This window comes from Pseudorasbora parva, chromosome 7 (assembly GCF_024679245.1).
Source record: "Pseudorasbora parva isolate DD20220531a chromosome 7, ASM2467924v1, whole genome shotgun sequence".
NCBI lineage: Eukaryota > Metazoa > Chordata > Actinopteri > Cypriniformes > Gobionidae > Pseudorasbora > Pseudorasbora parva.
In genome coordinates, this window is record NC_090178.1 from 21,196,623 (window position 1) to 21,222,910 (window position 26,288).

The 26,288-nt window shown below is 37.6% G+C and overlaps 2 protein-coding genes across 7 annotated transcripts; one reads left to right on the plus strand and one right to left on the minus strand.

The window, feature by feature from the left end:
* Window positions 1–385: 385 nt before the first annotated feature.
* Window positions 386–14,065, minus strand: dcst2 (DC-STAMP domain containing 2). Its single transcript, XM_067448562.1, has 15 exons — window positions 13,786–14,065; window positions 13,037–13,207; window positions 12,524–12,625; window positions 12,227–12,421; window positions 11,610–11,675; window positions 11,242–11,455; window positions 9,182–9,339; window positions 5,090–5,254; window positions 3,568–3,735; window positions 1,992–2,092; window positions 1,607–1,737; window positions 1,134–1,264; window positions 930–1,017; window positions 589–684; window positions 386–475 (listed from the first exon to the last, which is right to left on the minus strand). The coding sequence occupies exons 1-15, from the start codon at window positions 14,063–14,065 to the stop codon at window positions 397–399; spliced, it is 2,145 nt and encodes a 714-aa protein (XP_067304663.1). The 3' UTR covers window positions 386–396.
* dcst1 (DC-STAMP domain containing 1) lies at window positions 13,946–26,266 on the plus strand. 6 transcript variants are annotated; one of them, XM_067448556.1, is made up of 17 exons: window positions 13,946–14,077; window positions 14,459–14,551; window positions 14,634–14,759; window positions 15,554–15,628; window positions 15,805–15,933; window positions 16,063–16,202; window positions 16,285–16,456; window positions 16,550–16,693; window positions 16,774–16,895; window positions 19,201–19,355; window positions 19,527–19,626; window positions 19,697–19,792; window positions 20,174–20,300; window positions 20,417–20,533; window positions 21,628–21,770; window positions 24,618–24,728; window positions 25,265–26,263. In XM_067448556.1, the coding sequence occupies exons 2-17, from the start codon at window positions 14,509–14,511 to the stop codon at window positions 25,502–25,504; spliced, it is 2,040 nt and encodes a 679-aa protein (XP_067304657.1). In that variant the 5' UTR covers window positions 13,946–14,077; window positions 14,459–14,508; the 3' UTR covers window positions 25,505–26,263. The 6 variants fall into 6 exon arrangements, with proteins under 6 accessions (XP_067304657.1, XP_067304659.1, XP_067304662.1 ...); XM_067448558.1 differs by having other exon boundaries at window positions 20,417–20,537; window positions 25,265–25,399; XM_067448561.1 differs by having other exon boundaries at window positions 20,417–20,537; window positions 21,720–21,770; window positions 25,265–25,399.
* Window positions 26,267–26,288: the final 22 nt, after the last annotated feature.

Here is a 26,288-nt window from a genome sequence, read left to right on the forward strand (position 1 = left end):
ATTTTAGACGGTCTTGTTTTTTTTGGTTTATATATATAAAAAAGACAAAAAGCAACATTTAAATGGCTCGAGTATTTTGAGAAATTTGTTTTCCAGAGACTCCGTCTCATATTTGACATTCTTTCGACAACAATGTAAGCAATGTAACCAGACCAACCGCATTGTGACAGATGTGATGAGATTACATGAGGTAACATTTGTAAAATATTTTTTTTGTTTCATCACGTATACATACCAAAGTAAAAACAAACAAACAAACAAACAAACAAATTCAATTATTTTCAACATTTAATTTAATTAAATTCAATTAAATTATTCATACTGCTCCTAGTTTAACATACATTTATTAAACATCACAGAAAACAACATTTGCTAAAACATAAAGAAGCTGTGGCCTCAAACTCTGTTATTGACAACCATATTTTGATGACTAGATTGTCCATTGAGACACACAGAGTGATCCTGATTGGTAATACTGAAACAGGTATACAAAACATGAAAAGTGATTATTGCGCTGCTAATTTGCCCTCTTCATATTTATAACTCAAAAATGTTTGACAATGCTGCTCAATAACTCCGCAAACACACCTGATCATTACTTCCGTCATCTCAGTGCCCTGGCCACTATGCTGTGATGTTACAGAGGCCTCCCATAAACCAGCTTGCTCCTCATCGCTGGAGTCTCTGAAACTCACAAGCCTATATGTATAGAACTGTCCATTTTAAAAATGGCACAAATAAAAGCTAATCTGAACAATTAATTCTTCTGGTTAAATCTTCCAGGTTTTATATAAAACCAGCAGTTCATATTAAGCAGTTCAATACCACAAACTATGATGCTTCTGCCCTTAATTTGTGGGAAACACATACAAAATTGTGCTATCATTGTGCTATCATAGGTGTCAATCATTGTTCTGTCATGGACTTACAGCTCTTGCTCCTCTTGAAACGTGAGCGGTCCCATGCAGATAGCACAGAGGTTCCCCATCAGTCTGAAGCACGGCGAGCAGTAACGGCCTGTGAAAGAAAATACATTTGCCCAGCAGGTTGGTCTAACAGTCTTTTTCTCTTTCTTGAAAATTTTCAATATTCATTTTAAATATCAATAATTTCTCTAAAGTAAGAAAACCAACCTGTGCAGCGAGGGGTAGGGCAGATATGCACTTCATCATCATGACCTCTCGTCTCCAACACTTTCCCACAGGCCATGCATGATTCTTTATCGATATCCAGGAGCCTGGCTATGATGACACCCCCTGGCAAGCTGCAAAAAGGTGAGAACTAATTTCATTTTTCACCATGACTTTATTTAATAGTCATTTTAAACCCTATTTTTGGAGGAGACATTTAAATCTTTACTGAGGGAGTGTTTACATTAACCTTCAGATTATATCTAATAGATAACTACCATTCAAAAAGCATGTGGTCTGTAAGATTTGTGATTCCGAAGATTTGTGTTCTCTTATGCTCACCAAGGCTGCATTTATTTGATTGCAAGACTGTAAAATGTTATTACAATTTAAAATAATATATTGATTTTAATTTTTTTCTGTGATAGCAAAGTGTTACATCTGTTGTAGTTATTTTAATAGCAGTTTATACTCACTGTTTGGCCAGTGTTCGTATAATGCCATCATTTTGCTGGTCCACCTTGTTTCGTTTTACTGCCCTCAGTAGGGCTTTTCCTAAAGACCCACGCTGATTGAGAATACGCCCGTGGAGGTACTGGATCCTCTTCTGCAACATTCACACATTTAGTATAAACTACTCATAAAAGCAAACTGAAAGTAAAATAGTTCAGTCATTGACTCTTTGCAAGCCACATCTGCAAACAAGTACTGTGTTTTTCTCCTGCATGAGACATAATTCTCATTATAGATTAAAAAACTGTTTAAATGCATTTGAAAGGCAACCAGCTTAGTAAATATATTTTATATATGTGAATAGGAAAGGTTATTTTTCATGGTAATTGTGCTAGAAAACATTCTTACTTTCTCTCTTTCAGGATGGTACCTGGCACACACAAACCTCTTTAAACGTTTGACGTAGCCGCCAGCTATCACAATAAACAGTGTGAAGCCATAAAGAACACCTTTGTTTGGAGGGAAGACAAAAGTCAGGCATATAACCAAATAGAAGTAAGAAATAAGAAATGCCATTTTGCTGTTTTAAAGAAATGTTATTTTTTTCACTTTATACTAATGCTATAAAAAGATGCTTGGATGCTATTTGCTTAAAAAAGTAACACCAATACTTAAATGATCTTGATGTAGAGTATAAACAAAGTTGACTTCCTTTTTTATGATGTAGAACATGATAAAATTAGGAAAGAAAATTCATGCAACCGACCACAAAGGTTAGTGAGAGGACACACAGCGTTGAAGGGAAGATGATAAAACCACAAGCAGAGATACGGCTAACAAAGACTACATTGAGTGAGCAAGAAGAAGAGTGCAAGAAAACAACAGCATAGGCAACAGAGGAAGGACATCCGTCATATTAGACGTGAGGTACAGACGCTGACAGAAGGAAGACTGGCTTATATGACAAAGGAGTTGATGAATGAAATGAAATTGGAATTCCACAAAAAATATAAGGCAGGGATGCCTAATCCTCCTCCTGGAGATATATCTTCCAGTTCAGTTCAGCTTCAGTCCTGATCAAATACAACTGAACCAGCTAATTAAGATTTTCACAAGCACTTATAATAACAGACTGGTGTGTTGGATCAGGGTTGGATCTGAACTCTGTCAGTTAGATCTCCACGAACAGCAAAGGGCACCTCTGGTATAAGGAGTAAAGCACTCCTCAGATAATGCCAGAATTAACCCTAAAGGTGAGCTGATACACTATAAAGGGATGCTTGACACCATCTCCAATATTGCTGTTTACTGGTTACAATACAAAGCAGTAAATGCAAAAATACTTTAAATCAGCTACGCTTAAAGCTCTGGGTGCTTCTCATTTCTTATTTGTGCATCCTCGTTTCCGTTCCTTGTGTCTTGGCCCTTAGGATGCGAGGGTAGGATACACCCTTTCACTCATGACAACTCAGGAAGCTTCCTTGCTCCTCATTCCTCGCGGTGCAATTAGAGAACTGATATGCCCTTCAAGATTGCTGAGTACGATCTGTTTCCGGGTCACGGGCTGGAGGAAGGAGGAGCAAGAAAATGAGAAAGCATCAATTTGAGCATTGAGAAGCACCCTCTATAATTAAGCTCAAAACCAGTGGGTCTCAACTCAGTTTGATCAATGTTGGAGCTAAAATTTTAGCGATTTTAGCTTAGCTTTATTTTTGCATTAACTGCTTTGTATTTTTACTAATAAAATAAGCATTTTATTGTTACAACTGCATCCAGTGAGATTATACTTATTACATCAAACTAAGCCTTAAACAAGAACAACCACAAGGGAGTCAAAAGCACATTTTGTGAGTAAATATGAAACTTTTTGACTGGTGAAATGTTCCATCTTCTGTTCCAGTGTTGACCACTAGGAGTCACTGTAAAACAATAGAATATTGTTATAATGTATGTTATTTGTACGAATGTCTAAATGTACTTGTACCAATGAGAAGGTATCTCATGTAGTCTGGCTCCAAGGGATTCATGAGACATTTCTTGCTAAGCACAGTGATGTTTCCTTTCTGCAGGATGTCAAATGAGGCTGCAATGTCCCTAAAGATATCTGAGGCATAACCAGATCCATTCACTTGTACTGCAACCACTACAGGAGCTGGAGGTAAACAAAAATCATGATAATAAATATCACTAAAAAATAATAAAATACTGAAAATATATAGCAGAATATGTTAGAAGGATATACACCGATCAGACATAACATTATGACATTCCTAATATTGTGTTGGTTTGCGTTTAAAACACTCGGACCCATCAAGACTACACTAGACCCCTGAAGCTGTGCTGTAGTGTCTCTGGCAACAAGATGTTTGCAGCAGATGCTTTAAGTCCTGTAAGTTACGAGGTGGGGCCTCAATGAATTGGACTTGTATGTTTAGCACATCCCATAAATGCTTGATCTGGGGAATTTGGAGGCCAAGTCAACACCTCAGACTCGTTGTCGTGCTCCTCAAACCATTCCTGAACAATTTTTGCTTTGTGGCAGGGCACATTATCCTGTTGAAAGAGGCCACAGCCACCAGGGAATACTGTTTCCATGAAAGAGTACATGGTGTTACATCCTTTCTTAGGCTCATTTGTTTTGGATGTGTTACTGGGGCTGGAGACAAGGAGTTCCTGTGCTCCTGTTCTCATAGTGCATCCTGGAGCCATGTGTTCCACAGGTTAGCGATCCAAATGCACCTGTCCATACACATGATGAAAAAGAAACTCATGTGTGACTCATCAGTGGTGTATTTCCCAAAACCATAGTTGCTAACCTGTTAGCAACTTAGTTGGTTGGCAATTTGCAACCAACAAAGTTGCTAACCACCTTCTTCCATTGCTCCATGGTCCAGTTCTGATACTCACATGCCCAAGGTAGGTAATCTGGACGGTGAACACGGGTCAGCATTGGCAAACCGACTTGTCTGTGGCTATGCAGCCCCATACACAACAAACTGCAATGCACTGTGTATTTTGACTGTAACTATGTTGAATGCACTGACAACTTTCTATCAGAACCAGCATTAACTTTGAGTAATTTGAGCTACAATAGCTTGTCTTTTTTTAGACCATATGGGCCAGCCTTCACTCCCTATGTGCATTAATGAGCCGTGGCTGCCCATGACCCTGTTCCTTCCTTGGACCACTTTTGATAGATACTGATCAATGCAGACCACAAACACCCCAAAAGAACTTCCGTTTTGGAGATGCTCTGTCGTCTAGCAATCACAATTTGGCCCTTGTTAGACTCACTCTTATCCTTACACTTACCCATTTTTCCTGCTTCTAACACATCAACTTTGAGGACAAAATGTTTCCTTGCTGCCTAATATATCCCACCCACTAACAGGTGCCGAGATGAAGAGATAATCATGTTATTCACTTTACCTTTTCATAATTTTATGTCTGATCGGTGTAGATATAGAAAATAAGCAAACCAATGCTGTGGTTTTAATTTTGTGTACCTTGGGCCACGATTTCACCCTGGGCCTGGTGGTGTACTAGCTCAAACACCCAGAACACCATGAGGTCAACAGCTATCAGTATGACTGTCATGACCATACACCTGAACAAAGACAACATCTGACCTGCCATAGCCCGTCTCTCTCTCGCAGTCAGATACAGAGAGCCTGATTAAAGACATGAGAGTCATTATTCGAGTCAGTCTAGGGTTGATTTTGAAATCACATACTTCCTTACTATATACAGGTCCTTCTCAAAAAAATAGCATATTGTGATAAAGTTCATTATTTTCCATAATGTAATGATAAAAATTAAACTTTCATATATTTTAGATTCATTGGACACCAACTGAAATATTTCAGGTCTTTTATTGTTTTAATACTGATGATCTCAAAAAATTAGCATATCATGAAAAGCTTCTCTAAACAAACTTAAGGCCGCTATCGAAGCATCCTGGGCCTCCATAACACCTCAGCAGTGCCACGGGCTGATTGCCTCCATGCCACGCTGCATTGAAGCAGTCATTTCTGCAAAAGGATTCCCGACCAAGTATTGAGTGCATAACTGATCATAATTATTTGAAGGTTGACTTATTTTGTATTAAAAACACTTTTCTTTTATTGGTCGGATGAAATATGCAAATTTTTTGAGATGTATGTATGCCAAAATCATCAGTATTAAAACAATAAAAGACCTGAAATATTTCAGTTGCTGTGCAATGAATCTAAAATATACGAAAGTTAAATTTTTATCATTACATTATGGAAAGTAATGAACTTTATCACAATATGCAAATTTTTTTAGAAGGACCTGTAGTAGGCAAAAACCAGCAGCCATATCACCCTGCAGCCCAAGACTGGTTTCCCACTGAAGCTAAGCAGGGCGGAGCCTGGTCAGTACCTCGATGGGAGACTAACTAGGTTGCTGCTGCCTGGTAGAGGTGTTAGTGAGGCCAGCAGGGGGTGCTCACCCTGTGGTCTGTGTAGGTCCTAACACCCCAGTATAGTAATGGGGACACTGTGCTGTCAAAGAGCACCGTCCTTCGGATGAGACGTTAAACCGAGGTCCCGACTCTCTGTGGTCGTTAAAAAAATTAGGGGCGAGTACCCCTAACCCCGGCATCCTGGCCAAATTTGCCCATTGGCCTCTGTCCATCATGGCCTCCTTAATCCCCATATCCTGATTGGCTTCATCATTTGGTCTCCTCTTCACCAAACAGCTGGTGTGTGGTGGCCGTTCTGGCGCAATATGGCTGCCATCGCATCAACCAAGTGGATGCTGCACATTGGTGGTGGTTGAGGAGATTCCCCCTTCTATGTAAAGCACTTTGAGTGCCTAAAAAAGCGCTATATAAATGTAATGAATTATTAAAAAACAGTGACAAAATAAGTATGTCCGAATTCACAGTACTCATAAAAGAGTAGGGAAAAAGTACCCGGATAGCCTATTTCTTCTGGTGCGAATATAAAGTGTGCATACAATGGACATTTTACTATCCCATGAGGGCACTAGAGATGATTTGTGAATGGCAGTGAAGTGACCTAACTGATACTGGTAGTTCACATGATAATGACAACATGGCAAATGTGGTACCGGTATAATAGAATTAATAGAATAAACTGTAAAATTAAACTTTATCAGCTCCACAGAGATACACACATCTGGCTAAGACAAGGGCTGCATCTGAAAAAGCATACTCTTTTGTAGGTACTATGACTACACTAGACACTTAGCTTACGAGATGAGACGAGATTGGGTTCACAAGATGAGACAACACTTTAAATAAATCCTCAATGACAAAATTCATGACTGGAAAAATAGTCTGCAGGGGCAATTTGAAATGTTTTAACTAATCATCTTGTAATGAATGTCATTTTAGTTCTACTTTCTGAGTATGAATTATCATATGCATTGAAAGATCAAATGAGAATCAAATGTGAATTAAATCGAATGTGAAATTAATATGAATTGAATCAAATCGAATGTGAAATGAAATGTGAATTGAATGCAAATTGAATCGAATGTGAGTTGAAATGTGAATCGATTTTGAATGGAAATGTGAATAGATTTTGAATTCAAATTCAATTCATTTTTTGTAAGACTGGAAAAAACTAGCAGATGCCGAAATGTCTAATCGAGGAACAGGCAATCCCTGAGAAAACAAAGGAAATTAACATCTAAACTGTCCCTCACACACCACTGGAGACGAAAGTCTCACCTCAGTATCAGCTAATCTACATCTTTCTCTGTTGACCCCCTCTCGCCCAACTCCTACTTCCCCTCATGCTAAGAGCACTGAAAAAACACCCAAAATATCTTTGGTACAATAGCAATCCTCACAATACATTATTATATGCGTTTGATATTATTTGAAATGTCTCAGTGCGACTGGTACAAATATCTCATCTTCACAGAAGTTAACTAGAACATAAAGGTTTTAAGAGTTTAGAGATATCTTGCCTTAGTATGATGGGTGTGGCTTTCAGCCATTTGGTCTTTCATCAATACAAGCCTATAGGACTTGAATAATGCAAATTCCCATTGTAAACTCGTGTTTACATTTTAAAAACTGTCTTGATCTGGGTATTTAAAGGAATGTTGCAAAGAGACCAGCAGGGCTCTACTATAAACAGGTCAGTCCGTAATGCTGGACGTTAAAGATAACCCAGCATTATGTAATTTTCAGAAGTCAGGAATATATTTCATTCTTTACTTCAGAGTATTTGATGTTATATGGATTAGGCTTTGAATTGATTATGTAATTGGCATTATACATTTACCTAAATGTTAATAAATTGTTACACTTTGATTGAATCTGACTTGCTCTGGAATTATTCAGGTTATGAACGGGTATAATTTCAACAAAGGGTTAAACTATTAAATATAAATGATAAAATAACCATTTGGCATTCTAACATAAATTTGAAATTGTGATTAAATGGAGTCAGATAAAGAGGAATTGGAATTAAATCCTTTGCCCGTCTGAAAAGACCGAATGCACAGCGACCTTCACCCGCCATTGTTAACCTCCATTAGGACGATTTGGGTGGCCTTACACTTTTCAATTCATATTCAATTCAATTCCATTCACATTTCAATTCAGTTCACATTTAATTCAATTTACATTTAATGTATATTATATTCACATTTCAATTCACATTCACGTCTGGATTACATTCAAACTATATAGAACATACTTTTAATGGTTGTTCAAAATAAGTACCTACTCAAAAGAGTATGCTATTTCAGACACATCCCTCATCTTAGCCAGAAATGTGTATCTCTGTGGTGCTAATAAAGTTTAATTCTACAGTTTAATGTGTATGGGAGTATCACTGGGTGCTAGATACTTGGGTTTTGCAGCTGGTTTTGCTTCAGAGCCCAGCTCCTCAATGAATGTTAACATAATCTAAAATATTAAGCAGCACATCAAATAATAATAAATTCAAAATCGATAATAATAAGAAATGTTTCTTGAGCACCAAATAAGCATATTAGAATGATTTCTGAAGGATCATACGTCACTAAAGACTGAAAATTCAACTTTACCATCCAGAAATAAATTACATTTTAAAATGTATTAAAATAGCAAACATGTATTTTACATTATTATTGCTTTTACTGTATCTTTTGAACAATAGTGATTTTTTGCAGCTTAATATGCCAAAGTACCGTATAGTTTGATTTGGATGGTCAACCTTTGACAGAAAAAGTTAGTTGTTGTTTTTCCCAGAACAAACGTGCAACCCATTTTCAATCAGCAGAAGTTTCCTAGAGCAGTTTACTTTACTACAGCAGTTTGACCTTTTGACATGTCCTGTCTCTCTGAGTGTGAAACATCGCCTGCTTTCTGGTACTTGTTGATGACCTTTCCCTTGTGAACTTTTTCTCATCTTTCCTTGTTAATCTATCTCAGCTCAGGGTCCTCCTCCACATTTTTGAACCCCTCCACTTCTTTCAGCTCTGTACACTTATCTAAATCTCTATGAACATTCTTTCCTTTCTTCCTTCCTATTGATCCTTCACCCTACTACACCATCTATCTGCTAACAGACACATACACGCAAAAGCTGTTCAAATAAGTATACACTCACAGGGCCTGATGTAGGTAAGAGTTTCTCTGTGGCTGAGGGGAAGTACTGCTGCTTTGCCCTGTCTGGAGCACTTCCTGTCCAGCTCAATGAACTGGTCAGTTATGTAGATGTTCTCAAATTCATCATTATGAAGGTAATGATTTTTGTAAAGAACGGCCCTGTTCACAAACACATAAAAAGACAATTGAGCATTACACAAATATAGATGGTTATATTTTTCAATTTTTTTTTAAGTCAAGGACCCCAAAATAAGATGATTCTGAGCATATTATGAAAACAATACAATGTCAGATTTGTTAAATTTTAACATATGCATCATTATTATAATTTATTATAAATTATGTTGCATTGTGCTTGGTATTCAATAGAAATAATAAAAAAAAATCTAAAATATGAACAATGATGTAGGCCTATTGATATTTATAATAATAATAAAATTAATAGTTATTATAATTATACTATTAGTATTAATATGCATTACATTTTGTTTACAATTTATTTAAATTATAATAATACTTATAGTTATTAATATTATTATAAATATAATATTAAAGTACTGTCTTTAGTTATTATACACTGATCAGGCATACCATTGTGATTGCTGACAGGTGAAGTGAATAACATGATTATCTCTTCATCTCGGCACCTGTTAGTGGGTGGGATATATTAGGCAGCAAGTGAACACAACTCAAAGTTGATGTGTTAGAAGCAGGAACAATGGGTAAACGTAAGGATTTGAGCAAGTTTGTTTGACAAGGGCCAAATTGTGGTGGCAAGACGACACCATCTCCAAAACTGCAGCTCTTGTGGGGTGTTCCCAGTCTGCAGTGGTCAGTATCTGTCAAAAGAGGTTCAAGGAAGGATCTGTGGTGAACCGGCAACAGGGTCATTGGCTGCCAAGGCTCTTTGATGCACATGGGGAGGAAAGACTGGCCTGTGTGTTCCGATGAAACAGACAAGCTACTGTATCTCAAATTGCTCAAGTAGTTAATGCTGCTTCTGTTAGAAAGGTGTCAGAATACACAGTGCATCGCAGTTTTATTATATATAGGGCTGTATAGCTGCAGACCCGTCAGGTTGCCCTGACCCGTCCACCGGCCAAATGTCAACAGTGTGAGCATCAGAGCTGGACCACGGAGCAGGGGTTGGTTTAATAATTTTTTCTTTTACATTACGTGGATAGCCGGGTGCGTGTGCGTCGCTTACCTGGGGAACACATGGCACCAGGATGCACATTCGATTCAAGGCAAGCCAGTGGAGACAGTGTGATGCTTTGGGCAATGTTCTCCTGGGAAACCTTGGGTCCTGCCATTCATGTGAATGTTACTTTGACACATACCACCTACCTAAGCATTGTTGCAGATCATCTACACCCTTTCATGGAAACAGTATTCCCTCTTTCAACAGGATAATGGACCCTGCCACAAAGCAAAAATGGTTCAGGACTGGTTTGAGGAGCACAACAACGATTTTGAGATGTTGACTTGGCCTCCAAATTCCCCAGATCTCAATCCAATCAGTCATCTGTGGGATGTGCTGAACATACAAGTCCCGATCCATGGAGTCCCCACCTCACAACATACAGGACTTAAAGGATCTGCTGCCAACATATTGGTGCCAGATACCATAGCACACTTTCACGGTTCTAGTGGAGTCCATGTCTCAACAGGTCAGAGCTGATTTGGCAGCAATACCAACGGGAGGACCAACATGGTCATTATGTTATGCCTGATGCATTATTAATAACAATAATGAAATATTAGTATTTATAATAAAAAATAATAATTATTGATATAATAATTATTGTTTTTGATATTATTACTATAGTTGTTCATTTATTTTACACGTTCTGAACAGAAGACGCCAACTTGTGGCTCTCAAATCCTTATTCTCTTAAAGTTTTAGGACTACAAACTTAATAACCTTTATTCAGTTCTGAAAAAACAAACAGACTTTGTTATTAAAAAATAATTCCATGACAGTACTGACATGAATATATCTAAATGTGTGTTATTTATTGACTATCGCAAGTTTTTAAGTCTTTAAGAGGAAATACATACTGGAGATACATCAAGAGGAGCAGGAAGAACCCCATGTATGCAAGTAGGCCCTTGAGCTCCTGGAGGAGGACCAGCTGTTCAGATACCTCCTCCATGATCTCCTGAGCAGCATCCTGCATGGACTGACTGTTGTTCAGAAGCAGATCAAAGTTGATGGAGGTAGAAATGTTGAATTCAAATTCTTTTTTCATTCGATTGAATGCTGCAATTGTTGCTAGAGGTAAAAACAACAAAAATGAGAATAACTTAAATAAAAAAGTATTTTTCTGAACTGAAGGTTTTGATGAATCACTCATCACTGCATGCCAATAAATCACTTTAAAATAATGTTTAAGATAGATGAATCTCAGAAGGTGAATTTTACTTACGAGAAGCCAAAGCAGTCTTTATGTGTTCAGCAATATATGAAGGCAAGATGCAAAATAGCTGTCCCACTAGACAAAAGTCCATTATAAAAAATTAAAAAAGCATCTTCTTTTAATTTTATCTTCTTTAATAAATATTTTTAGTAAAAGCATGCAGTTATTAGAAGTCAATTAAGCACAAACGAACTGCTCTAAATGGCAGAACTCTGCTCAATAAGGCTGTATGGAATTAATTTTAGTGCTAGAGGTTATGTTTGGATTTGCTGTCAGCCTGTTGAATAATGTGAGAGATGCATACACATGGGAACACAACCACCCCGCTTCATACTGTAACATTTAGGGTACTTAAAACGTGACAAACTGCTCCCACAAGAACACATATTGTAAATAAACTTGGTATATATTGAGCATGTGAGATTAACAGTACTTAGAAGCCTGTGTCACAGGAACCATTTATCACAGTGTCTGCAACAGCAGAATACACTGAAATATAATAAAACTGAATCACTGTGATGCATAAAATAATGCAGTAAGGAATCAGTGAGCTGTGGCTATATGGCTTCCTGTAAAGAGTGTAATGACAGGGCTTTCGAGGGACTAATCATATGCCAGAGACGCACCGCGTGCGAGCCCGCAAAGAGGCTGGAATCCATCTAGGAGGTGGCAGAGGAACGAGAACACAGAGAGCAGCTCCATGCAGTTCTCACGGGCTTCATCAAACAGCCTAGTGCACTTCTGATACGGCAGACCAAGCTTGTCATTACACACATCACCAATATCTGCCAAGAAGTGCAGTACGTTTCTTAGAATACGAGCTGAAAAGGAAACAGAGAGACTTAAGATCAAACCTCAGTAAACAAATAAAAGGCATAGGCCCAGATCCATTCACCGGATGTTTGGTCAATTAATTCACTCACCGACATGCCGCACAGATTCCGTCAGGGCTCTGATGAGTTTTTGTGCTCGGCCTGCCATTGAGTAAGCATTCCTCGCCATCTCCTTAATCTTACTCAGGGCCGCTAAACAAAACCATTTGCAGAATATCAAAACAGAAATATGTACAACATACAACTATATTATAATAATTATTATTTGTATTATTATTATGTATCATAATATCAGTCTTTTATATAAAAAAAAACTTTTTTCTTCTGTAAAACACATTTTGAAGAACTGATTTTGTCCACATAGTGAATGTCAATGGATTGCCTAACACTGGACCACATATTATGAACAACAAATAAATAAATAAATACTGAGACATCTATGTTTCATAGAACAAAGGTAAGGATGAATGTTCACATGATCTCTTCAAGTGATTATGTAATGAATTTCAAAATGGTCTCACTATTTTGTTTTGAGCAGATGTTGGTGTTTTTGAAAGAGGTGGATTGTTGATACTGACATGGTGATCTTGCAGATAGACTCACGTAGCAGTGGGTTGGCGGCACGCTGCAGGAGTTGTTGGGTCTGATTCATAGCAAGTTCTGAACCACAGATCACGCTATCTGCGGCCCGTTCAACATTCTCCATTGTGTTGCTCACAGGGCCATGGATAACCAATGTACAGATGAGGAAAAGAAGGAAATTTTTACCCCTGACTTAAAAACAACAACATCAAAAATGTGTGAGAGAAGTGTTATATGAGCAATACAATAGGGAAAACTGACAGGTGATAAACTATTGATAATACATATGATTTAACAGTACTTTCAAAGTTAATTCAAAGGAGATTTAGAGGAGACTACCGCTGTGAAAATCAAATAGTTCCCTACTATATAGTACAAAAAAACTCAAAATGTGTTGTCAGTGCAAGGGAATATTTCAAAATCGTTCATATTTTACATTCAATGTTTTGATATTGTTAAAAATAAAATTTAGCTGAAAAGCTCATAGGCTACTAGGGTGTTTAATGGCATGTTCTCCCAATGTGACATCCTCTATTATATAGATCAAAATGTCAAGTGGGAGTTCAACTAACTGTAGGCCTAACATTTTTCCCATGGACAGTAACAGAAAAAATATTCATAATTTCTGTGTTTACACAGACATTGACATTGATTAAAAATAACTGGAGTAAACGTGACAAATAGCCCCGGTCTCCCTTATATCTGCCCCTATACCCTTCATAATGTTAATTAACATGTCAAACATGTTTTTGAAAGAGGTGTTTAGTTACTCGAGCACAGCATTGGGATCATCAGCATGACGTTGGTCCGCACGCGGTCGGAGAGACCCGTTCCAAACCCCGCAAAAGCGGCGAGGATGCCAGTAGAGATGACACAGAACCAGAGGTCGTGGTTCTGGATAAACAGCGCTGTCATACCGTAAACTGATGCGATGAATAGACCCAGAGTAAACCCAGAAATGCTGCGCTTCAACTGACGCGTCGCCGAGCTACGGCGCAAAAGCGAGATTTTCCTACCGAGAGACTTTAAAAAAGGTTCCTTTGGAGTCATCCTGGAGAGAAAGTAAGTACAATTAATAATAATAATAAAAAAGGAATCATTTTATTAGATGCTTAAGTTAGCGATTTAAAAAGAAAAAGATGAATTCGGATTAAACCCAAACCATCGCTTTTATTAGATTTAACGTTAACTTAGGCCTAACGTACGTTACGTTACGTTAACGTTACCTGTCGCCAGTAGAGCTCGCTCTTAAGTGCAAAATATACTAACGTTACTTTTTTCATAAAAGTTTCACTTTTATACAGGTACAGGTCCACGGTGGTCTAGGGCCCATTCAAATAAACATATTAGTACATTGTCCTGTCAAAAACTGTAAGTTAGGCTGTGTTTACACCAAATCCATAATGGCTCATTCTAACCGACTCGTTGCATCTTTTAAAACAGCTTTCTTTTGCGGTGTTCTTTATGCACTAGCAGTGAACACTAAACCAGCAATGGATTGTTTTGGGGAAACCAGATGTAAAACACCCCACTCAGGTGTGTTTATCTTTAGATAACAACTTAAATCTGTTAGTAACGTTAGATGTCCAGCATATATTACACTTTGTTGAATTTGCAGCTTTGGAGCAGGTATGTAAGCATATTCTGCCAGCTGGAGTTCATAGGTTCCTGTTCGGCCCGCTGTCAGAGTTTCCTATGGTCCGACGTCTCACGGGTGCTGTTTTTGGAACTTTGAGTGGTGTGGGTAAGTAACTGGAAAGCCTGATATACACTAGCCTAGAGTCTCTTATGCTTTACTAAGGCTGCATTTATTTAATCAAAAGTACAGTAAAATATCAGTTTAAAATACTGTTTTAAAATATAATTATTTGACAAACAGAAAGTTCAAAAGAACATTTATTTGAAATTGAAATATTTTGTAACATTATAAACATCTTTACTCTTACTTTTTAAATGCAATGCATACTTGCTGAATTTAAATTCTTAAAGGGATACTTCACTGCTTTTTCATATTAAACTATGTTATTCCCTTAAAGGTGCCCTAGAATGAAAAATTGAATTAACCTTGCCATAGTGAAATGATAAGAGTTCAGTACATGGACATCACATACTGTGAGTCTCAAACACCATTGTCTCCTCTGTAAATCTCGTAAATGAAAAACACCATGGAAAAATAAGTGATTCTCAACATAAACCCAACCGTGCCGCAATCGTTGGGGATCATTTATATGTATGCCCCCAACTAAAAAGTCGCGGCTGATCCTTCCTCACATCTCCCCCTCCCCCCTATTGACAGAAATGAGAGAGGGAGGGGGAGATGCGACGGAGGATTTTTGCATGCACTGAGACAAGATAGGTATCATCCGTATCATCTAGTTTTAGTTAAGGGAATAACATAGTTTAATATGAAAAAGCGGTGAAGTATCCCTTTAAGAAGTCTTTCTGATCCCAAACTTTTAAGTGGTTGAGTATAAATAATTATTTCATGAATTTTATAACTGACATGTGATGCTAATCACATCTTAACCTGTTTTTAAGGGTTGTTTTTTGGACTCATGCACAATATTGCCATGACAGCAGTACAACGTGTTGTTGTTGGATGTGTGTTTGTAGGCAAGTACACTGCAGAAAGTAAACATTTGATCCTTAAAATGGTATCATCTAATATAATCAGTTTTATTCAGTCATATAAAAAAAAAAAATTATGATATTTTGCTTGAGGTGGCATATGTTTTTTTTCTAACTTACAGGTTTCTTTGTGCTATGTGCTATATGGTGTGTTTGTGTAGGTCTATGTACTCTTGGAGGCATTTTTTCCTCGCTGTTTCGCTGCTCCGTGCTCCTGATGTTTCCTAGTATGATTGGATCTCAAGGTCGGACATTTCTGATGGTTTTTGTGCTGCATGGACTTTACCAAGGTAAAAATCCTAGGAACAGGAATATAACAATTTGTGACTGACTATGACAATACAAAGCACAGATCTCAAACGTAGACACTCATGAGCTTTCTTCATTTTTTGACCCGTCACCCGTGTTCTTCCCATCAGGCCCCATTGCAAACATCCAGCGTAATGTTCAGGATGTGGCGTCCTCCATGGGCTGTCACATAGACCTGCAGATCACACACAGCAAGGTGATGTGGAGAATGCTGACAGAGCCTTACGTGCAAGTAGTGAAGGAGATAGTGGTGAGTCTTGAAACTGGGTGTGAATATACAATTTGCTGATACGATTCATGGAAATCTGTCCCACAAACTTGCTTCTTCTCAGAGTGACAGTGAGGAATTTGAAAAAGAGTCTCAAAATGTGAGCAAAACATTCCAGAAGATTCGCGATGAGGTAATGGGTCGGTATGGGTATGACTCTCTTGGTAAGGAGTCCGTACATACGGCCAACAGCACTCAGGAGGAGTATGTAGAGAAGACTAGATCACGTTGTGACTGTGAGTGTAAACGAAAAGAAAACAAGTTATTATTGACTGTATATGATTGAGGTTTTAAGATTAGCTTTGTCTAAATGATGTTGTGTGTAACAGATGTGGTGCAGCAGGGAATTAGACGATGTCAGGATTGGTTCAGTATGAAATGGGAAGAGTGTATGAAAACCATTCAAGCCCCTCTTATAAATCACTTCCTCTGCATACCTATGCAATTCCACTTTCTTTGTAATATCATGAGAGGTAAGTTTTGCGTGTTGCATCTGATCTTAAAAGTAAGCAATCAGGATCTCCGGTTTATTAAGGGTTTTTTTTTCTCTCAGTGATGACACCATGGTGCACAGAGAAGATTCCAGTTGAGGGAAACTTTGGTCAGACCTTCGACAAACTAAATGACTCGATCAACAGGCTTGCAGAACACTTCACCACCAATCTAGTGCTTAAGGTATAGCTTGAGTTTTAATATAAAAAGGTAAAAAAGTCACCATGAAATGTTGACATTTTTAAATCTTAAACTACCCATACATCATAAATGTTTTTGTCTTTTAGTATGAATATGTTAATCTTACTGTTATCTTTAAGCTAGTGTGCTCCAAAACAATTACAACATTCACATTTAGATAAGCATTAAAAAATTTCAAATTCAAAACCGCCAATATGGATCAATGATCAATCTAAAGCCTCCTACATTATAAATAGATGCTGAAGCTGTGGCTAAAATTGGTAATTTGGTCACACATTTACTATTTTCTACATAGTGAATGGGACATAGAGCACTATATAGGGTATAGTGAACGAATCAGTCATGCAGACAGCAAATGAAGTCACGCAAACTGCAGCAGAGCCAGTCCAGAGACACGATAGCACAGGCATGGATCACAAAACGCATCGGATCCATTTGAATTCTGCACAGAATATTATACAGGTGCTGGTCATATAATTAGAATATCAAAACGTTTATTTATTTCACTAATTCCATTCAAAAAGTGAAACTTGTATATTATATTAATTCATTACACACAGACTGATATATTTCAATGTTTATTTATTTTAATTTTGATGATTATAACTGACAACTTAGGAAAATCCCAAATTCAGTATCTCAGAAAATTTGAATATTACTTGAGTTAAGACCAATACAAAGAAAGGATTTTTAGAACTCTTGGCCAACTGAAAAGTGTGAACATGAAAAGTATGAGCATGTACAGCACTCAATACTTAGTTGGGGCTCCTTTTGCCTGAATTACTGCAGCAATGCGGCGTGCCATGGAGTCGATCAGTCTGTGGCACTGCTCAGGTGTTATGAGAGCCCAGAGATATTTGTCATGCTAAATATCTCGACCTGAACTTTTTTCTACTTTTTGCTGCAAATTAGTGCACAAACAGTTTGGATCACAAACTTTCTGCCGGCTATCATTTTTAATAACATTTCCAGAACCCTGAGGCACAAACTGTTTCTTTGTCACATCTTGCGTGTTTGGTTATAAAACATAGTTTGCGGACCAGATATGTCGACGATTCTTTCTAATGTAAAGTCATGCAGTGTAAAAATCCACTGTCGCCGATCCAGTGTGCATTGTGCAGTCTGGCCTGAGGTGTGATATAAACTAAAAAATAAATAGAAGGAAACTTCCACTTCTATTATTGATTTCTATCAGAATGTGAAGCGAATTTCAAACAGTATAACAAAGATTGTTAATGAAAAACATTGCCTACGCTACCTATGAATAATAATTGTAAGGCCGCCCAAATCGTCCCAATGAAGGCCAACGATCGGCGGGTGAAGGTCGCTGCGTGTTCGTCTTTTCAGCGGGGAAAAAGGGGATTTTATTCCAATTCCTCGTTAATCTGACTCCATTTAATCATAATTTAGAATTTGGGTTAGAATGCCAATTGGTTATTTGGTCATTTATATTTAATAGTTTAACTACACATTTAATTATTCCATTTAACCCTTTGTTGAAATTATGTCCGTTCATAACCTGAATAATTCCAGAGCAAGTCAGAATCAATCAAAGTATAACAATTTATTAACAATCAGGTAAATGTATAACGCCAATTACATAATCAATTCAAAGGTATACTTCACATCAAATACCCTAAAGTAAAGAATGAGATGTATACCGGACTTATCAAGGTTACATAATGCTGCATGGGTTAAAACGTCCAGCATTACGGGCTGACCTGAGTACAGTATCGAGCCCTGAGCTCTTTGCAACATTTCCTTAAATACCCAGAACCAGATACATACCCATCACAATAGGAATTTGCATTGATCAAGTTCTATAGACTTGATTAGAAGAGAGGCCAAATGGCTGAAAGCCACACCCACCATACACCAAGGAAAGATATCTTTAAACCCTTAAAACATTCATGATGTTCTAGTTTACTTCTGTGGTGTTGAGATATTTGTACCAGTCGCACTGAGACATTTCAAATGATATCAAACACATATAATACTGCATTGTGAGGATTGACATTGTAACAAAGAGATTTCTGGTGCATTTCAGGTGATCTCAAGTTTGGGGGAGCAGTAGTTTGGGGGAAGTTTCATGTGAAAGAAAAGGCATGTAAATTAGAGTCATTCATAGATGGTTCACTCAGTGTGATGTCGTCTCGGACAGAGACTCTAACTGTATGAATGAGTTCAGATGCTAATTTCCTTTGTTTTCTCAGAGCGATTAGACATTTCCAGCATCTACTAGCTTTTCCAGCCTTACATAATAAATAAAAACATTCTTGTTTTTAAGAATTTGGAGCAGCAGTCAGTGTTGGGAGTGAACGTCCTCCAGAATTTCTCTAAGGAGCTGAGCCGTGTGTTTCAGGAGAAAATAGTGATTGCTGAGAAAATAGCTGGGGTGATTAACTTTCTTCTCTCATTCACCTTCATCACGGTGTTCACCTCGTAAGTTCTCACTCCTTCATTCGCATTGTGTTTTTGGATGATGCATCTACTGAATACTTAAACTTGTGTATAAATACATTATAAAATATGAAAGATATACATTCATTATGTAAATGAATACTTTATATATTAATCAAAGTCCAATTAAAAACATGTTTGTTTCGTTTTCAGAGCGTTTGGATATGTTCGTCAATTTTGCAGAGACATTCACTTTGACAATGTCTACATAACTACTTACTTCAGACAGATTGATGCTCGCAGAATAAGAGCTGTAAGTTAAAATCTTAAACATACACTTGCACAATCATATCTATGGTTACTAATTTCAGCTTCTGTTTTAGGGGAAGAGGCATTTGCTGCCACTGAAGAAAGCAGAGCAAGAGAGTTTGATCAACCCACGGAGCTTATCTATCCACCCAAGCGAGCTCATGCCTGTGGTACTTTTTTTGGGCTGTATGCTATTACGGTCCCTGTGTTCAGCATTTAATCCTTGTGCTGATGGTCAGGTTGTGTATTTATAATGGAATACAGTTAAAGGTGAAGTGTGCCATTTCTGTTTTTCTAATGGCACCAAACAGAATTGCTAATGTCATACTTTCAAACAGGCTTTTCAAACAGATAATTTCCGCCCAAACTGAGTTGGTTGGTGAGGACCCTTAAAGAAATAGATCAATGTTTTGGTGCCACAGAGCCAAATTTTTGGTGCTTTTCAGGGAAATAATGGCTGACTTGTAGTTATCTTTGCAAGCAATAAAGTATTTATGTACAGTATTTTATAATAAGTTGATTTTAATTCTGAAACAATAACTCTCATGCAGATTGTGGGCTTTCTGCAAGTTGCATCTCTGGCTCTGTTTGTGTGTGTTCTGCTGGCTGTTGATGGAATCCTGTATAACGTTTTTGACCTCATCCGAAGACACACTTTCACCACATACTCGGTTACTAGTGAGCACAAATACAGACTTGTATATATGCATGAGCAGGGTTTTCCTTCAAGATTAAAGGTATTATCGTGCATTTACACTACAGTAGATTATCTATCTTTATCTCTGCTTCTGAAGGTGTTCAACATGCAGACATTGTAATCGGTGGAGATTCCATGTTAGCCAGACTTCTGCGGAAAACCATTGGTGCCTTCAACATCTCCTCCAATCTTGACGTGCAATCAAGCAACTTGCGTAGGTTGTCTACTATTTGATTGTCGATATTCTAAGCCTAACTCTAGTGAAAAATTTACATGACAACTTTTGATGATCATAATTTGTGGCAAACTGAGAGGAAGCTAAGAATAACTCCAGGCACAAAAGCCCAGTGCAGATGAAAGAGGGAAAAAAAGAGCTAGAAGAAAATAATCTCAATACACCACAGTTTAGAATAACTTACTTCTATTATGTTATTGGATCATGGCCTAGATATTGATATAATATTGTTTTGCCAAGTCCCTGATCACTCAATGTCTCTGTTTGTTGTTGCAGCCCATGTACCACAGCACTCTCAAACTGATCTTGGCTAATGTGGGTTTTAATTAATGAACTGTTTGCTCATTCCATGAAAAAATCTATCAAAGAAATTCTCTATTCCGTTGATTTTCAGGGCAACTTTTTTGAGCAATGTTGTCGGGCAATGTTACTGAGCAATGTTCCTTGGGCACTTTGCCATTGAGAATGGGCAACACATTTCTATCTGGATACTTAAGTTCATCATGGGCCCTGTGTCTCACCTGGTTGTCATCAACATTGCTCAAAAGGTTGCCCTGTGTATCATCTTTAGTGTCCTGAAAACATGACTGCCAGAGAAATGCACCAGCTTTAGTATTAGAGAGATCGTGAATGCACTTGTGACTGGCTCAATGATTCAGTTGGACTCTCCTGAGGCCAAATGACGTCTTTGGTTTGGCCGTCTATTTAATCTGATCAGAGTTAAACTAAAAGCTCTGATTGTGTCTGTATGTCTTATCCAGATAGGTCTAAATTGATCTAGTCCGGTCACCACACGGAAGTACACACACATACAGCTGATGAGAGGACTATTTATAACACTAACATGATGTAACCTGATCCAGAAATTTGCGGTTATTGTGTCTATATATGTTCAAAAGTTTGGGATCAGTACAATTTTTTTTTTTTTTTTAGATTGTTAGAAATTATTTCCTTTATTCAGCAAGGATACATTACATTGATCAAAACTGGCATTAAATATATGTATAATGTTTTAAATGATTATTGTATGTTTCAAATGCTATTCTTTCTTGTGTATGTTTATGTGTGCATAGATTGTTTGCCTCAACCACATGCTCTGAGCCAGTCAAACTACTTGTGGATCTTCCTTCCCCTATTACTGATGTGCCTCATGTGCTGCCTGCAGGTATACACCAATCGTCTACGCCGGGTCATCACCGCCTTCTACTTTCCAAAGGTAACACCACCTGCCCCGTGAGCCCAGGTAGCACATTTTCACTGACACTCCAGTCTTTCGGTCACACAGTCCAAACCCTACAGTGACCAATACCATATGAATGACTAATTGTGTTTGTTTGGATCAAGAGACAGAAGCCAGTACTCCTGGCAGTGAGTTTATCATTAACAATATTGGTCAGTCATAAACATCAGAAGCTCCTTATGCTTTCTTTGGCTAAGGAGCTTAAGAGTCACTGTTCTGCATGTGCTGCTGCTTTCAGCTAATGCTGATCACGTTTAATATTGCATAATCAGACAGATGTACTGTACTAACATATGTAGATGTACGTCATTATATGTGTTATTAAAAAGGATTTCATTTTTTTAATTAAATACAATTTTATAAAAGTATCATGAATCATTATATTTCCCCCTAAATGGTTCTTATCACTGCATTTATTCATAAAAAAATCGTACATGGTCTTTTAAGTCTGTGCATTGCACAAAAACATTTCACAAAAGAATTCTCTCAGCAAGAGAATATTTATTATTGTGCAGGCTGTTGTTTTGTCATTGTACACTTGGCACAGGAAGTCTTGAACAAATGCTAAAGGTCTCTCCTAGCATAATTGAAACAAACAAAAAGCACAATAATAGGCAAAATTACTTCCTCTGATGTCATTTTTGTTTACCGCCAGTTCTCCAATTAAAATAAACATTGCATTTTCATTTCATATGAAATATGGTCCAGATTGCAAAAAAGAACTACAAATTCAGATCTCCCATGTTTTAAAGGTGCCTTAGAATTATTTGAAACAATATTTTAAATTGTTCTCTGATATCTAAATAGAGGGTATGTGGCTTATTTAAGGTAAAAAATTGTCCGGTCCATTTACAACCCTAGAAATTACATCCCTAGGATGTAATGCTCTGTTTTTGCCTTATTTGGAAGGTTTGTGAAATATTAATGCAGATTTCTGCTCTGATTGGCTGTTTCACTGCACTGCTGCTCAATGAGAGCTAACACATCTATACCATCCGTCACAGCAATGATTTTACAATGATAGCTTCTCAACTTTGAATCACAAACTGAACTGGGTAGCGCGTAAATATGTTGTTTGTACAGTAACGTTACAGTTTGACAGTAGTACTGATTTAAAAGTCGATTTATTTAGCCAAACAAAGTAATGTAGAAGCCACTCAAAATAGTCAGTGTCCTGTTTACTACTCACCCGCTGCATAATCATAATCATACTTCAGTTCTCAAAAATGTATATTTATTTAAGAAATCGACTAGAAGCCTTGTCAATCGTTTCAACTTATGCTATCTTTAAGAAACTAAACAGTAGTAGTAAACTTAGTTAGCTTCTGAGTTGTGTTAATTATGAAATATAGGCTAATTTAGATTTCAAACCGTCAAAAGGGATCGACATACGTATCTACTGTTGTATTTTATGACAACACTGGCAGGAAAATGGGCTGACATGCAAATGGTGGGGGCGTACATATTAAGGATCCCAGCGATTGCGTCACAGGTGGCGTTATGTTGAAAAAATCTTTTTAAAATCGTTTTTCTGTGGTGATTTTCACAAACAAGATTTACATATGAAGGAAGAGGCAATGGTGTTTGAGACTTAATGTATGTGATGTCCATGTACTGAACTCTTGTTATTTAAAGGTCCCGTTCTTCGCGTGTTTTCGAAGCTTTGATTATGTTTACAGTCTGCAATATAACATGTGTTCATGTTTCGCGTGTAAAAAAACAGTATTTTTCACACAATTTACTTATCTGTACAGCGCTGTTTCCTCTGTCCTAAAAACGGCCTGATGATTTCCTTGTTCTATGAAGTCCCTCCTTTAGAAATACATAACGAGTTCTGATTGGGCCAGCGCTTCCCGTGTTGTGATTGGACAGCAGCTTAGCGCACTTTGCCCGGAAAGGTCCCGCCTCTTACCGTAACGGGGAGATGCAAGCGCTGAATGCGCGCTCTTCTCCACGTGGGAGAGCAACAAGACCGCGCCCCCTATTTTGCGTGTTCTTTTGGGCGGAGGGTTAGTCAACAAACTGTTCTAGTGACGTCATTCCTGAAGGAAGTGCAGGGGTGTAGTCCTAACCGACCGTTCGCTGTAGGCTTTGAAAAGGGAACTTCTGTTAAATAAAATATCTCGCTTTGCATTGAACTTTGAGCTTTATAATTTTACAGGTATTATTTATGCTCTAACAGCAACATTACACACTAACTAAAGTTTGAAAGATGGAATCGGGAAGAATGAGACCTTTAAAATATGGCAAGGTTAATTAAATGTTTCATTCCAGGGCACCTTTAAAGCAATTGGTGTAGCATAATACAAATTTCTAACAAAATAGAAACTTTGATGACTTATGCACCGTTGTAATATATGTAATATATGAGTAATGCACCTTTGGGTTCTTGGCTCAGTTAATCTGCAATTTAATCGGTTTGGTCACGATTGTAACCGATACCCTGATTCAGTACGTTCAAAGCGCCTGATACGCAGCGTGCAGTCTAAAGAGAGAATGTGTACTTTCTCTCACATACTGAGTGAAATATGTGTTCTCTAGTGAGTGCGGGTAAAGCACTAATAAGATAAGAGGGTTTTAAAGTAATAGCATTAGATTTGCAGCATTTTGTGGGCCCGTGTAGGCATGAGGAGGATTACAGGCCCCCTGTGAACCCTGATTCAGCTAGTGCCACAAGTATTATCTCATTCATAAAGAGGTGCACACTTGTCGTGTTTTTATCTATAATCGTGCAGGAGAACACTGTAGTGTCTTTTTCCAATAATCTGAAATCTATCTACAGCATTTTGCTGGACGAAATCTGATCTGCCCTGTTTTTTTTAGAGAGAAAAGAGACGGATCCTGTTCCTGTACAACCTACAGATCCAGAAACGAATCTCATTCATCAGTAGACAACGTCATCGGCTGAGATATCAAAAACAGACATTTGTAACGGTGTGTATGATAGGTCAGCGTAGGACCCTACAGAGAAAACAACTTTGTTCCGATGTTTCAGATTTTCAGCTTGCATCTTGTTTATCATTTTCTCATATCATTTTTTTTTTGCACATACATTTAAAAAAATGCATTTGTAGGTCATATATTCAGTCAAATCTGAGAAAAAAGCATGAGACCAAAGGTGCATCTGATATCGCATTCACATCTGTTTTTCTGAGGGGGGGAAAAACTGTATGTAAACGGATTAAAATGTCCAAGTTCACAATATTCAAAAAACTGAAGCCAAAATATTCCCGGATTACCTACTAATTCTGGTGAGATTCTATCCCATTAGGCCGCTGTTATTAGCCTTGGTTAGATTAATTCTTATAAAAACTGGCATATATTTTGTGGGAGATTATCTGTATGAAAAGCAAACTAAAACAATCACACCATTCATCAATAACCTTACTTCTCTAGCTTTTTTGATGAGTTCCAAAATATATATATATATATATTTATGATCACATCTTCAAACTCTCCCTCTCTTCCAGGTGCTGTTGGTTCTTTTGGCCCTTCTGAAGCATGTGGGCTGTAGGCTGCACCGGTGCTGGGTATGTGATAAGTTTGTGTGGCAGAACCAGGCTGTGGAGTGCAGTTCTGTAGGCTGCACAGTGATCTATTGTAAGCAATGCTGGACAGACCTGGACAACATCTGCTACGCCTGCTTGCCTCATAACCAGTGTGGACCACAAGATAACGGCTTTGATTCTGATGTGTACTACAGCTGCTGATGAATGTCACTGCACCTTCAAAGTTCAGTAACACCACAGTTCAAAACAGCTTTAATAGCTGATAAAAAGCTTTTTTAATGCAACATATCTATGGACAATTAAAGTGGCTAAAGTGTAAACAACTGGAATTTATGTAAGCTTTATGCAACTCGTATAAAAAAAAATGTTTAGGCTATGGAAGAAATACTCAGATGGTCTACCTATTATCTTCTCGTTCTTGTACAAAGGATTTTTCTGTGTATCAAATAACCCTAACGCCATCTTAGTTCACAAAAAAATCCAGTCATTAATTACTCACCCTCATGTCGATCCAGACCCGTAAGACCTTCATTCTTCTTCGGACCTCTCCACAGACAGCAATTTAGTTAACACTTACAACATCGCTAGTTCAACCTTAACTAAAGTGTTAAATGAAGCAACGAGGAGAATACTTTTTGTGTGCAAAATAACGACTTTATTAAACTATTTAATTCTAGCCTAGCCTGTGTGGCTGTGTCAGTCTCCTAAGAGTTTACGTTGTAAAAAGTGGAACAACAGCAATTAAGAATTTGCAGTTGTGGGTGAACTAGGCTATCCCTTTAAGAATTATTACAATTTTAATAAGTATAATAGAGGCAATATGTTTTTTAATATATCATATTCAGTTTCATATATTAGGTAACGTTACTGTTCCCGATAGAGAAAGCGCTCTAGCGGCATACACTGTTGCTATGGTTACTTCAGGCGATTTCTGTTCGAGTGCTCTGACAACTTTTGCGGTTCATTTTTTGAAAGAAATTTGTTT